The 15,643-nt window shown below is 43.2% G+C and overlaps 1 protein-coding gene across 5 annotated transcripts in view; it reads left to right on the top strand.

Annotated features, from left to right (window-relative positions):
• The window catches only part of USH1G (USH1 protein network component sans), a 70,746-nt gene extending 63,237 nt beyond the window's left edge, over positions 1-7,509 (top strand). For 4 of the 5 annotated variants that reach the window (XM_069951628.1, XM_069951631.1, XM_069951630.1 and 1 more), the window contains 3 exons: positions 2,296-2,679; positions 4,741-5,580; positions 6,759-7,509. In XM_069951628.1, the coding sequence (XP_069807729.1) occupies positions 2,296-2,679; positions 4,741-5,580; positions 6,759-6,762 (1,228 nt within the window). In that variant the 3' untranslated portion in view covers positions 6,763-7,509. Of the gene's footprint in view, positions 1-2,295; positions 2,680-4,740; positions 5,585-6,758 lie in introns of those variants that run through there. The other variant, XM_069951627.1, reaches the window with a different exon arrangement.
• Positions 7,510-15,643: the final 8,134 nt, after the last annotated feature.

Below are 15,643 nucleotides of genomic sequence, written 5' to 3'. Positions count from 1 at the left end.
GGGAGAGGGGAGGAGCTACAACACTGCAGCTAGAGAACAGGAAGATAGGAGGGTCAAAAAGCAAAGCAGAATAACACATATGCATGTCAATGAATAGAAACCAGTCTTGGGACATGACAATTATTAAAGGGAAACTGTCAGCTAATAAAGACGTCCCAAAGTAGAAAGACTATCCATACCTTTATTGTTGTTGTCTGAGGCCACAATCACCTAAAAAAAAAGCTTTTTATTACTGCTCTGGAGTGTCACAGGGGAGTGGCCAGGGCACTTCAATACATTCTCATGAACAGTAGGGGGCCTAGCAATTATGGAGAGGTAATAAGTGTTGTTCATTTGAAAGTCCCTTTAATGCAGTGTGAAATTTTCCCTTCTTGAGAATATTGAGACAGTGCCTAATGCAGAGACTATAATATTAGCAAGGTATACTTGGAGATTTCGTCCCTTCAGTTGGGAAGACCTGTAAACATGGTTGAACATTGGGAGGGGAGAGGTAAGTGGAGGTTGTTAGAGAAAGGGAAGGGAAGTAGTGAAAATTTAGAGGGAAAAAAGCAGGAAGTGATCACTATAAGGTACAAGAGGGAACTTTAGGTGAGCATTAAAGGGGGCATTTGTGGTAAAGACACTTAAGAGGGCACATAATACTGAAGCACTGCATCTGTAGCATTTTGATCTTGAAGGGTTTAGTGTATACATTAAGAACTATTTTTTTGTTAATGAGCCATGTTAGATATTCTCCACCTTGTGTAATAAATCAGCTTAGAAGGATTTGTTAGATGTACTGCAACTTTCTGGATTTTGAGGGTGGGACTGGTGTACCAAGGTCCTAGTAGTATGTAAGCTGATGCATGTGAGCAGGGACCTCACTCCTCATGTATGGATAATTATATGTATATCTCTGTAATGTCTAATTTTGTCTATGTATGTACCCCAGAATTGTAAAGTGCTGCGGAATCTGTTGGTGCTATATAAATAAAAATTATTATTATTATTATTATTATTATAATAATGTCACTGGCAGCAGATTTAGTCTGGATACGTTGGATGTGCTGCTTTCTTGTGGAAATAATTTTTAGTTAAGCGATGAGACTATCTGAGTAATTTTCTTCTGTATTATTCAACACTGATACATAATGTAAGTACAGTGGTAGCTTGGTTTAAGAGTATCTTGGATGGAGAGCGTTTTGCAAGAAGAGCTCACAGTTGTTCAAAATTGTAACTTGGTTTAAGAGCATTACTTTGGTTTAAGAGCTCCCTGTACTGGGTGGGAGCGCGAGTGGAGGAGGGGCATGGTCTGCATAGCGGGGTCTACAGTACTGTACTCTGACCCAGAAAGTCTCCCTCACCTTCCAAATCATAGCAGATCCACTTAAGGCTGGGGCTTGCATCAGGGGACAGGACTATGAAGGTAATTTCTTCATAGTTGTAACCCCTCTATCCCCGGACAGAGAGTGCTGCATTTATGTACCCACATATGCCCTGCTCATTCATTCATGCTCTCTGCAGTCTCTGTCAGCCCTTGTGTTTACCTTTCTCTCCATCCCTGTCATAATGTGCCTAAACTAACACTCAGCCATACACACTGCTGCTATAATGTGCTTGCCCTTACACTCAGCTTTACACACTGCTGCTATAATGTGCCTGTACTCACACTCAGCTATACACAATGTTGCTATAATTTTCCTGCACTAACACTCAGCTATACACACTGGTGCTATAATGTGCCTGCACTTCCACTCCTTCATTTACACTGCTGTATAGAAAAGTTTCTGTCACGATCCTCCTGCACAGCTCTGATTCTCACTTCCTAAATGGTCCAGGCTGAACGCACACCCCTTTCCCACTGCAGTCATGTGACCACACAGACCTCTGACAGCAGCCCTGCTTCTCTATTCTAGCCTGTTGTACTACACCACTGCATTATGGGGATCTGCAGTTCCATCCTGTATTTCCAGGAGTTTCTGGTTTATGCACTTCTGGTTTATAGCCAGTTGCTATACTGTACAGTATCTTATAATACCACATAATTAACTGCTTCTAAATGTTTGTTTCATTTGTTTTACATGTTTTTCCAAAATAAAACATGATTATTTTTGGGATGTGGAACCAATTGTCTACATATCAGTGATTTCTTATGGGAAAATTTGTTTTGGTTTAAGAGTGGATTTGGATTACAAGCACGGTCCTTGAACGAATTATGCTCGTAATCCAAGGCACCACTGTACTATCATTAAATAATATAAGATAACGTGTGAGCTGACCATTTACTATTTCCTTTTTTGTTCTCCTTTTCTATAGAGGAGATCCAGATAAATGTGACATTTGGGGAAATACGCCTCTGCATCTGTCTGCTGCCAATGGCCATCTGAATTGCCTGTCCTTTTTGGTGTCCTTTGGGGCCAATATCTGGTGTCTGGATAATGACTATCACACCCCTTTGGATATGGCAGCCACCAAGGGGCACATGGAGTGTGTACGTTATCTGGATTCCATTGCAGCCAAGCAAAATGGTTTAAATCCCAAGCTGGTGTCTAAACTGAAGGACCGAGCTTTCCGAGAGGCAGAGAAGCGTATTCGAGACTGTGCAAAACTGCAGCGCAAGCACCATGAGCGCATGGAGCGACGTTACCGCAAGGAGATGTCTGACCATTCTGATACCATGAGCTTCTCCAGTTTTTCAAGGTACCATACTATAGACTATTGCACACAGAAAAAAATATATAGCTACTATTGTAAAAATAAATAATCATGAAATGTTGTGTACAGGATCATAGCTGTCAGTTCCACTGTTTTACCCATTTTACATGTTCAGAAATACTCTGCTTATTCAGTTTTACAAATACAGTGAATGAGATATGTTGTACATTCATTGACAAATATACTGTGTGCCCATGTTATAACATGCAAATATAAAATGCACCCTGATAGAAATGTTGGATTGCTGCAAAACTAAGGTATTGCCACAAGAGGGCGTAAAAGTGCTACTGAAAGTGTATTGTCTTTACTAATTTGTTCACTGAACAATTTATAGCGAGTAACCCACATCCTTATGTCTGTGAGAGCAACTGGCAGCCAGCAAGAAAGCCGGATATGGAAAGGAGGTGTACAAAATTAAATCTAAAATGTTATCTAATGTTATCTAATTTTTCCACAATAAATAAATGTGTTATTTTTTTTACTTCCTAAGGCATAAAGCTTAAACAAGTCCTGGCCGGACAACCCCTTTATCTAAATAAATGCCAACCCTATGCTTTTAACTGTACCACCGTCTGAAACAACATGTCAGAAACAATGCCAGAATCGCTTGTATGCACAAACCAGTTTCAAAGTTAATTGCTGAAATATTCACACATTATTTCCAAAACTTGGCCGGAACATCAAGGGCATAATTAGGACCTGTGGTCTCTCGTGACCTATTTTAGTAAATACTTGCATCCCCAATGGAGCCTCTTTTCTTATAGCTCTTTGTTATGTAATACATCTATTATTTCTGCTAGAAATGTATGATTTAATTATTAACTGGGTGTTACAAATTTGGGGGGAGACACTCCCATTCATTGTACGGCCGTACTTTTTGCGGAGCGCAACATAACCTTTTCTGGTATGGGATCCCGGCCGGAGCATATACACATCGTATACGGTCCGGCCGGGATCCCATACGGGGCCGCAAATAACTGACATGTCAGTTTTCTGCGGCCGGAATTCAGTGAATTCCGACCACAGAAAGACCTGTCAGTTCACACAGTGCTCTGCGATGCTCCGGGCACAGACCGTCTGTTCCGTGACAAGGCCGGGGGCACGGAACGGCCGGTCTGATGCGTAGTGTGAACATAGCCTAAATATATAGATGTATTAGTAAGAATAACACATGTATGGCACATCACAGAGCTATGAAGGCATATTCAAGAATTGTTATTTCAAAAGGTAATACAAGTATTTTCTAACACTGACTGTCCAGGAAAGGTAATTATAACATAAAATGAAGGATAGGTGCCAATTGTTTTTTATGGTGTGACCAAGGAACCCCTGTCTGCGTTGGCTGATGATAAAAAGGTGCAATATTGCAAAATATGATAGGCACCCTTCATTAGCTTAAAGCGACTCTGTACCCACAATCTGAACCCCCAAACCGCTTGTACCTTTGAAAAGCTGCTTTTAATCTAAGATCTGTCTTTGGGTGCGTTTGGCAGGTGATCCAATTATTGTCCTAAAAAATAACTTTTAAACTGGCAGCCCAGTGCCCTGAAGTCGGGGCTTAGATTGTGTATGCATTATGCTGGCACAACCTCTCTGTCCCTCCTCCCCGCCCTCCTTCTCATTAGGAATGCTCCAGGCAGATTGTCTCCTATTCCTCAGCTGTGTGAATACTGAACATGGGCTGGATCGTTAAGACACCTTGTTCAGACAAGAGAAAATGTTCCAGTGGCATTCCTAATGATAAAGAGGGTGGGAAGGAGGGACCGAGGGGTGGTGCAAAGTTAGGGCACAGATACTCTAAGCCCCGGCCGTTGGGCGCAGGGCTGCAAGTTTAAAAGTTGTTCTTTAGGACAATAACTGCATCACCTGCCGAACGGACCCCAGGACAGATCTTGGATTAAAAGCAGCTATCCGAAGGTACAAGTGGTTTGGGGGTGTCAGATTGTGGGTACAGGGTCACTTTAATACTTCTTAAATTAAAATGGTAGACATGATCAGAAACAACTATTTCTTTAAGGTAAATTTTCTCTTTTCCCCATTCCTCAGCTCTGTGAGCCAACGCTTCCCGAGTGCCACATTGCTTGCTACCACGCCATATTCACATGCGGCAGGCACCACAAAGGGCAAAACTAAGATGCAGAAGAAGTTGGAAAGAAGAAAGCAGAATGATGGGACTTTTAAGATCTATGAGGATGGTAGAAAAAGTGTGCGCTCACTCTCTGGACTTCAACTAGGGAATGATGTTATGTTTGTGAAGCAGGGAACTTATGCAAGCCCCCGGGACAGAGGTCGCCAACACCTTCGTGATATGTTTTCACATGAAGTAGATTCATTATCTAGAGCTGTAAGTGACCCTGGGCTTCATGTGGAGTTAGCCCACTCTGAAGTCAGCACCGATTCTGGCCATGATTCTTTGTTCACCAGACCAGGCCTTGGTACAATGGTATTCAGGAGAAACTATCTTAGCAGTGGATTGTTTGGTGTGGGAAGGCAGGAAGAAAACGGACTCAATATGGAGAGTGGAGAGGTTAAGCTACGCAGTCGACTGAAACGCTCTTCAAGTCTAGATGACAGCATTGGCACTGCTAGCAGTTTGGAGGCAAGAAATGAACAGGAGCTACCATGGGAAGATGAGGAATTAGGATTGTATGATGATGAGGAGCCTGACACCACTCCACTGGAGACTTTCTTGGCCTCCTTACATATGTCTGAGCTGGTCTCCCTGCTTCAGGATGAGAAGATTGACCTGGCAGCTCTCACACTCTGTTCAGACCATGACCTGAAAAGTATACGAATCCCACTTGGACCACGTAAAAAAATCCTAGATGGTATTCAGAGGAGAAGACAGGCACTGGAGAGACCCATACCCATGGGGGATACTGAGCTGTAAGTGACTGCTACAACCATGATGGTGTGTAATATATGGTATAGTGAGCTGGATACAGGTCTACTTTGGTATCATAGTAAGATTCGCTTCACATCAAGGGCTTGGTTTGTTTTCTTGACTGATGTACTAAAACAATGTCGCAGATTTATCAATGTGGCTGGCACTGGTTGGTGGATAATTCTATCACATCTGAAGATGGTCTACGCTACGTTCAATTATTAGTTTGCTTAAAGTTCTATAGAATTTGAAGCCTGATTTTGGCACATTTTTGGCGCACAGTGTTGCATCTTATGCCATGCCTCATTTTACAGGGGTCACATCTAGAGTTAATCGAACCTTCGGGAAATCCTAGATTCAATCGAACCTAGGCTAAATCCTGAAATTCCAGGCGGTACCCCGTCACTCTCCTCCTTCCCCACGGACCGGGAAGGCATCAGCAATCAAATGCGGAAGGTTCAGGAATGTTCGAGTTCAATCAAACCTAGGATTTCCCGAGGTTCGATCAACTCTAGTCACATCCCCTTTTCAGACCTGTTGGAAATGTGTCTCAAAGGTATCTAAAATTATTAATAAATGTAAAATTATAAATAAATTGCATAGCAACGGACGCTGTTAAACCAAGTGTGGACATAGCCTAAGGCCAAGTTCACACAGTGTATTTGGTTGTACAACAAAGTCCATTGTTTATAAGCAGTACTTAATTGCATAGTAGTGAAGGGAACAACGGCCGTAGTGTATACACCCTGTATACAGTACGGCCGTTGTTCACTGCGGCCACAGAAAATAATCAACAGGTCTACTTTCTACAGCCGCAGTTCAGTGAACAGCGGGCGTAGAAAACAGGCTATGCTCACAGGAGCCGTACTTTACTCTGTAGTCAATAGTAAATTGGAGTGCGGGCACATTCCAATTAAAATCAAAGGATGTTCATCCAGGCCGATACTGCAGTATCCGCTGGGTGAACATGTCAGACAACCGCTGTTGTTTAACACAGCCGTGTGAAACAACAAACAATGGCCAATATTATCACACTGTGTGAACATGGCCTAATAGTATTTTTACCATAGTTTTTCTTATCCAATTACAAAAACAAAAATGTAAATACTTATTATGTATGAAGAGAATAACCCTTTTGTGTGGAAAGTATAAGCAATTTTCATTTTTTTTTCTTTCACAGATAGTGGCATCAACTAAACAAGCAAGACCCAAGTACAGTGCCAGATATAACCTTCATTAGCCTAGAGACTGTCCCTTGCCAAATATGTGCCACACAAGGAGTGCAGTTACTCTTCATAGCCTCATGGTTCATTCGGGTGCCAAGAAAAATTACCTCTGTACCAAGGAATTTCAGAATCCACAGTGTGATGTGTTTTAAAAGATGCAGAAAATTCTGCACAACTCTATATGTTAAATATATGTGTATATTGTTTTTTCCTATGGGAAATATCTGTACTGTTTGTCATTGTTTTTAAGTCACTTGATGGTCTCTTCATTGAAACTTTGTATAGATTTGGACATGTGCTGTGGCATAGGTTGTGCCGCCTCAACCAATGCCATGTCTGATAAAAAAAACAAAAAAACATTTTGACACGTTCTAACATCTTTCTAAGGGGAGTGGCTGCTGACTGAATGCCCCACCAAGTTTACCTATGTAACAATGTACTAATGGGCATTTTTTTAGGATATACTCTCAAAGTCTCTTCAATGGTGGCTTCACTAGTGGAATAAAGAGTGATTGTCATCTCTGCTGCCAGTTGCATTGTCAAGAATTAAAGCTTAATCCCATTCAAGTAAACAGAGCAGTGTTGGGATTGCTATACATTGTATGAACAGAAGTGGAAATGTTTCATCCTAGGGTCTGCCGGTCACCAAAAATGTAAGGTATACTATATCATGTGCTTCACTATCTCCAGATGATACTGCAAAAGAAGAGCCTGTGGAGCCTCCTCAAAGAGTCTCGAAACACAGGACTAGCCAGATATCCCTCCGGGAAGGACCCAGCCAAGGGGTGACTCATGTAAGGAAACCACCAAAACCACCATATTAAGTGGCCCTATAAGTCAATGTAATGACAAGGGAAAAACCAAGGCCAGGTAACCATCCACATACAGCTGTTTCGGGGTGTTGCCCCTCATCAGTGTGGAGCAGGATTCTGGCTAGGTGGGAGCAAGCGATGTGTTTCTCTTATGGCTCTACTAGACATTGCTCCCACCTAGCCAGAATCCTGCTCCACACTGATGAGGGGCAACACCCCGAAACAGCTGTATGTGGATGGTTACCTCTCCTTGGTTTTTCCCTTGTCATTATATTGACTTATATGGTGGTTTTGGTGGTTTTCTTACAGGAGCCACCCCTCGGCTGGGTCCTTCCAGGAGGAATATCTGGCTAGTCCTGTGTTTCGAGACTCTTTGATGAGGCTCAACGGGCTCTTCTTTTGCATATTTATGTTTCCCAGGGGGCAATGCACCTAGGACTTCACTGCTTTGAGCGCTTTCACTAGCAGCCGGTGGTGTTCTCCCTGAGATCAGCGATGTGTTTCTCCAGATGATACTGACCTTTTTACTGATCCCAACCCCTTGAAATAACATATTCTCAAACAGTTTTTCTACTTCTGACAAAAAAAATCTATTTGTCATTTTCCTTTTTTCATGTATTCCACATACACAAATGGAACAAGCATTTGTAAGAGATGTCCTCCATCTCTGATATTGTTTGCGCCATCTTATTTTAGGTCAGTCCTTACGTAGATCTAAATGGACATTGTAGTTTCAGTTGAACTAAATATAACAATCTGCATGAATGTAAATATTTACTTGATGTTAGATAATGGCATAAACATATGATGTACCTGTCATGGTCACACACCATGTTGGTTCCAAGGTACTCAGTCTTTGCTGAGCAGTGCTTCCTGCTTTCCTTTTAACACACAGAAAGTTCCCGCTCAGCTAATAACTGGGTGAGGTAGGTCACCGCTATGGTCATACAGACTTGTTTGAGTATTGATCTGCAAGGATATGGGGGGATTCTATTTGGCAATGACAGCCAGATGTGCAGTAAATTTTAAGAGCTACATAGATCTCTCACTTCACCCGTTCACACTACGGAAAACAGGTGGAAATTCCAAGTGGAACCCCCGCCCGCGGACTCCACTCAGAATTCTGGCTGCTGTCTGTTTCAATGAGATGCCTCGCACGTCTCTGCTCCTCTCCACTCAAAGAAATAACATGTCAATTCTTTGAGTGGAGAAGCATGGAGAGCGGAAGCGTGCAAGGCATTCCATTGAAAGAGATAGCAGGCGGGATTCCGAGTAGAGTCCGTGGGCAGGTAGTCCACTCAGAATTGGCGCTTGTTTTCCGTAGTGTGAACGGGCCCTTAGCTTGTAACATCTACTATATAAACCCTTTTTGAGGCATTTCTTGGAGTAAAGTTGTTCAGTTTCTATTTCTGTTTCCAGTCCATCTGTCTGTTCCAGAAGAAAAGCAAACCGAATAACTTTCTCTCAGAGACATCATCGTCACCGGATGTAATTGTTGGGCACTCTGCCTTTGACGCCATGATCACTTCCGATAAGTGCTGCAGACATCTTTGAGATATCTTTGTCCCCTTATTTCTGCTTCCACCCCCAGATGTTCTTGCAGCACATGCCCCTTCTCCATCTATTAATACTGCCATAGTGTTGCTATCACCAACTCTGTTGTTTTTACCCCAAGTGCCCCCCATAATATACCTAGAGCGCTGCCCAATGCACAATACTGTACAATACTGTCAAAATAATAGTGCCTGAAGACACAGATACAGATAAAAGCACAACATGAATAGAAAATGCTCTACACCACAGAAATCTTTAAGACCCCAGAGCATACACCAACATTAATTCAGACCGCAGAGCATTAAAGGAGAAGTCTGGCGAAATTTTTTATTAAAGTATTGTATTGTCCCCCAAAAGTTATACAAATCACCAATATACACTTATTACGGGAAATGCTTATAAAGTGCTTTTTCCCTGCACTTACTACTGCATCAAGGCTTCACTTCCTGGATAAAATGGAGAGGATGATGGCAGGGGGACACTGAGGGACACAGGGCACTGGAGGGACACTGAGCATCCCTCTGCCATCATCCTCTCCAGCAGCCACAGCCCACACAGCTCTGGGAGTCTGGTTGTGACATCACCATGTTATCCAGGAAGTGAAGCCTTGATGCAGTAGTAAGTGCAGGGAAAAAAGCACTTTTATAAGTATTTCCCGTAATAAGTGTATATTGGGGATTTGCATAACTTTTGGGGGGCAATGCAATACATTAAAAAAAAAATTCACCGGACTTCTCCTTTAATTCAGACCCATCAATTGATTAGACCCCCAGCTAATATTTACTACTTTTGCAATGTTTTGAAGCATTTTGTATCACCACAATTTTGTAACAACCATGACTCTTTTCTAATGATACAGCTGCATGAGTAATTATGTTTTTGTAGCAGATATTTTAGCTTTTAGCACAATTTTTACATATAATTTGTTAATTCACTTTTAATAAAATGTTTTCAGGTAGAAGGAATAGTAAATTTGTCAGCTAAAATAATGTCATACGATGATGGTATGTAGGAATCACAAGCTGTGACAAACTATGATATCACAGGGTGGGAACTCTTTGCAATTTATGGCTTCCATGTTGTAAGGGAAGCTTCAGTACAACCCCCAGCAGATGGAGAGTGAGACAGCTACATTGGTAAATGTAATTTTTTTACGTTATTTAACTATTTCTAGTCAAAGAATTATGAATGTAAAAAATAGTAAAACTGGTTCACTCTGGTGTCTCTTTTAACATTATGCCAAGACCTGGCACTGCTAAAGACAGTCCAAACATTCTGCAGACAGGCATTGAGGCCGCAGGTGTTTTCAGCATAGAGAGCTGGAAGAGTGCGTCATCAGGAGAGCTGGGATAGTGTGCTATCAGGAGTGCTGGGAGAGTGCGTCATCAGAAGACCTGGGAGAGTGTGCTATCAGGAGTGCTGGGAGAGTGCATCATCAGGAGAGCCGGGAGGGTGTGCCATCAAGAGTGCTGGGACAGTGCATCATCAGGAGAGTCGGGAAGGTGCGCCATCAGGAGTGCTGGGAGAGTGCGTCATCAGGAGACCTGGGAGAGTGCGCTATCAGGAGTGCTGCGAGAGTGCATCATCAGGAGACCTGGTAGAGTGCGCCATCAGGAGTGCTGGGAGAGTGCATCATCAGGAGAGCCGGGAGGGTGCGCCATCAGGAATGCTGGGAGCGTGCATCATCAGTAGAGCCGGGAGGGTGCGCTATCAGGAGTGCTGGGAGAGTGCATCATCAGGAGAGCCGGGAAGGTGCGCTATCAGGAGTGCTGGGAGAGTGTATCATCAGGAGAGCCGGGAGGGTGCGCCATCAGGAGTGCTGGGAGAGTGCATCATCAGGAGAGCCGGGAAGGGGCGCTATCAGGAGTGCTGGGAGAGTGTATCATCAGGAGAGCCGGGAGGGTGCGCCATCAGGAGTGCTGGGAGAGTGCATCATCAGGAGAGCCGGGAAGGTGCGCTATCAGGAGTGCTGGGAGAGTGTATCATCAGGAGAGCCGGGAGGGTGCGCTATCAGGAGTGCTGGGAGAGTGCATCATCAGGAGAGCCGGGAAGGGGCGCTATCAGGAGTGCTGGGAGAGTGTATCATCAGGAGAGCCGGGAGGGTGCGCTATCAGGAATGCTGGGAGAGTGCATCATCAGGAGAGCCGGGAAGGGGCGCTATCAGGAGTGCTGGGAGAGTGTATCATCAGGAGAGCCGGGAGGGTGCGCCATCAGGAGTGCTGGGAGAGTGCATCATCAGGAGAGCCGGGAAGGGGCGCTATCAGGAGTGCTGGGAGAGTGTATCATCAGGAGAGCCGGGAGGGTGCGCCATCAGGAGTGCTGGGAGAGTGCATCATCAGGAGAGCCAGGAGAGTACGTCATCAGCAGTGCTGGGAGGGGTTGAGGTAAACACGGGAACTAAACAGTGGCATCACACTAGATTAATCAAGGTGAGTATGCAGTATTTTATTTTTATTTAACACCCCTAGTAGGATGTATTTTTTCATAGCAATGAATCAAGATGAAGTCTGTGATATTTGGGAAATGACTGGTGACAGCGGTAGTGCATTTTCATTTAAAGGAAACTTGGTCACTTGGTTCAGAAGCCCATGTAGTTTATGAAGCATAGTCTGCCATAATGTTTCATTGATTGTTACCATTGTGTGTCTGTGTGACTGGATAAAATATATTTTATTTGAAAACTAACATTCCATAAAACTTTCATAACAATTATAACAGTTGCAGTAACTGACTATAAGGCTGTTCTTAAAGCAACTCTGTACCCACAATCTCACACCCCAAACCGCTTGTACCTTCAGAAAGCTGCTTTTAATCCAATGTCTGTCCTGGGGTCCGTTTGGCAGGTGATGCAGCTATTGTCCTAAAAAACAACTTTTAAACTTGCAGCCTCGTGCCCAAAGGCCAGGACTTAGAATGTCTATGCATTAGGCTGACACAACCTCTCTTTCCCTCCTCCCCACCCTCTTCATCATTAGGAATGCTCCAAGAAGATTGTCTCCTATTCTCCACCTGTGTCAGCCCGGGCACCTGTGCAATGTTCAGACAGGAGAAAATGTTCCAGTGGCATTCCTAATGATGAAGAGGGTGGGAAGGAGGGACGGAGAGGTGGTGCAAAGTTAGGGCACAGATATTCTAAGCCCCGGCCGTTGGGCACGGGGCTGCAAGTTTAAAAGTTGTTTTTTAGGACAATAACTGCATCACCTGCCGAACGGACCCCAGGACAGATCTTGGATTAAAAGCAGCTATCCAAAGGTACAAGTGGTTTGGGGGGGGTTAGATTGTGGGTACAGAGTCACTTTAAAGGAAATGTGCATCTTTTATGCGCATATTTCTTTGGTGATTTATTTTTTAATGTATATTAAAATTTCCAACCCCCAACATTGACCTACAGTAGGTTTTCAAGAATACAAGTTGGCTTCTCAGAGGAGTTTGGTTGCTTACTGTTTATTGTTGGATTTAGTGTACAGTGCTGTGAAAAGTGATTGCCCCTCATTTCTTCTATTTATGCTCATTTTCACTTTTCGTGAGTTATCTGGCAAATATTTACCTGTTAAGGACCTGAATTTTTTTTTTTTTTTAAATTCTAGGAGCCATAACAGTTTCCCAATGACAGGGCTGTATGAGGGCTTGGCCTTCTTTGCAGAACATATTATACTTTTAAACCTATTATACTTTTTTACAGTGAGAGGTGTCTGTTTATTTTACACTGTTAACAACAGTGACACTGATGCGTGAAGGATAAAAAATAATATAATTAAAAAAATGTTGGTAGCTATAAAGATAAGTATATTTCTAAATAGGTTTTTTTGCACATCAAGTTTAGGGGGTAATATTACTTTATGAATAATTGTGGTCAATTTTGTAGAGAAGCAGTGCGTCCTTTTCCCTAAATATTCTATGCTCTCTGTGCATCTTCAGCATAGGGGACAAATACCTTATATTATATAGCTTGGACATTTCCACATGCAGCAGTACCATCATTTCAATAATTCCTTTTAGTCCCCGTAAGGGAATTCACTTTATGATCAACTGATTGCTTGTACTGTTTTGTCTATGGCAGTAACATTAGAAGTACTATCCTACAATAGTATGCTCACACTACGTATATTTTCGTAAAACTACGGCCGTTGTTGTCGAGTGCAACAACAGCCGCAGTTATTACGAAAATAAACGCAATATTGCCCCCTATGGGATCCCGGGCGGAGTGTATACATATGGTATACACTCTGGCCGGGATCTATCGCGGCGCCGCGGGATCTCTCGCAGCCACTCGCTCCATAGTGTGCAGTGGAGAGCTCTGATGTGGGCGCGCACGGATGCACCCGCATCAGAAGTCTGCAGCTGCAAAGATCATTCGGCCGGTACTGCAGTACCGGCCGGGATGATCTTTTCAGAGACCGTCCGTTCCGTGACCCGGGTTGGGTCACAGAACGGCCGGTCTCATACAAGGTCTGAACATAGCCTGTGTAATAACTAGCTGTGTCATCCTTGTGGCCCACTCCACTTTAAAGGGAACCTGTCACACCCCGTGCCGGGGTGACAGGTTCCCGACCCCCCGTTAGAGACCCCTATACTTACCTCATCGCGCCGGGTCCCGCTTCTGAAGATGGTCGGGTCCCGGAGATCTCAGCCGCCGCAGCCCGGCGCGCGCGCTGAGAGATGAGTCCAACACCCATAGAGAATGACAGGAGAGTCCAGCGCTCAGTCATTCTCTATGAGCGTTGGACTCATCTCTCAGCGCGCGCGCCGGGCTGCGGCGGCTGAGATCTCCGGGACCCGACCATCTTCAGAAGCGGGACCCGGCGCGATGAGGTAAGTATAGGGGTCTCTAACGGGGGTCGGGAACCTGTCACCCCGGCACGGGGGGGTGACAGGTTCCCTTTAAAGAGTCTCCAAACATAAACTTGCCACAGTAGCTCAGTAGGCATGTGAATTTACACAGACAGATCTGACAGATTTTTTAAGCCAAAGCCAGGAACAGACTAAAGGCAGAGAACAGGTCATAAAGGAAACCCTGAGATTTCTTCCATTCCTGGCTTTGGCTTCAAAAATAATGTCAGATAAATCTCTTTGTGTAAAGGCACCCCAAGGTTTTGTTAAGAGTCATTATGAGGTAGGCTCACACTTGTGTTACAGATCATTGTCCTGTACATAACTCAACTGCACTTGAGCTATAGGTCACATACTGAGGAGTAAATATTCTCCCTTTAGGACATTGTGATGGAGAGAAGATTTCATGGTTCCATCAATTATGACAAGTTGTCCAGATCCTACAGATCCTATCCGAAGCAGCCCCAGACTATCACTCTACCACCATTAAAAAAATTAATAAAATGTTTTATTTTGCAATGCAATATTACATTTACACCCAATGTGGCATGTCTTCCAAAAAGCTCCACCTTTAAGAGGATTAGTCTGCAAAATAATGTCCCAATATTGTGTGTGGTGGAGCGTAGGGAGCATTCTAAATATGTTAAATATCTTTAGCTTTTGTATTCTAAGTATGTTCAGCTTTATTATAAACTTTTTGGATAATCCTCCAGACTTTTTTTTTTTATTGATCGTATCATTTTTGACATTTTCAAAATAAATCATTGATTCCAACTTCTGCATGGAGCAGGTGTGGTATGCATTGTTATTTACTGGGAATGTGTGTTGTGTGGAGCCTGGCTATACACATTCATCATTGTTACATGAGGTTGACCTTTGTTGTAAGGACACAATACTCATGTAATACAGTTACAATGTGGCAGCATAACAAAGATATTACAAAACAACTTGTATTGGAAAGATTTAATACATAAAGGACGGAGGTCCATTTCACCCTTTACTTTTAAAAACAACTTTTGAGAACTTCACCGCAATGAGTGGTAATATCAAGGAGGTGTTGTTGTTTTTTTTAATCTTACTATACTACCCTGTTTCTCCAAAAATAAGCCCTACCCTGAAAATAAGCCATAGCTTGGTTTGCTGGTTTTTTTGAGTAGGCCTTACATATAAGCTCTACTCTAAAAAGAAAAAAAATGACCCCATGGAGTACATGAATAGAGTCCAGCATAATGTGTAGTTGTTGTTCATGGAAAAATTTACATCTACTCCAAAAATAAGGCTTTTTTCAGTGAAATAATATAAGACCCTGTCTTATTCTTAGAGAAACCAACCAGATTCCACCTTTCAGATTCTTTGAAAAATGAAAGGTGGAATCTTATTGGTTGCTAGGGGCAACTAAGACATTTCTACTTTACACCAGTTTGATAAATCTCTCCCTGTATGTATGCCAGAGCACACTCCAGTGATCTACAGCCCCCCTGGATCGGAACACTGATTGCAACAAGCTGAATGCTGGTTTCCCCTCTGGCGCTTCTCAGACTGAAGATGGCACCAAACCTAATCACATTCAAACTCCACAGAGGCGTAACCTTTACTGCCCTCTGTCTTTTTGCTTCTGGACAGGCAAATTCTAAACTGGCCTA

The sequence above is a fragment of the Dendropsophus ebraccatus genome, chromosome 14 (assembly GCF_027789765.1).
Source record: "Dendropsophus ebraccatus isolate aDenEbr1 chromosome 14, aDenEbr1.pat, whole genome shotgun sequence".
Taxonomy (NCBI): domain Eukaryota; kingdom Metazoa; phylum Chordata; class Amphibia; order Anura; family Hylidae; genus Dendropsophus; species Dendropsophus ebraccatus.
This window is presented reverse-complemented; position numbering and strand designations above follow the sequence as displayed.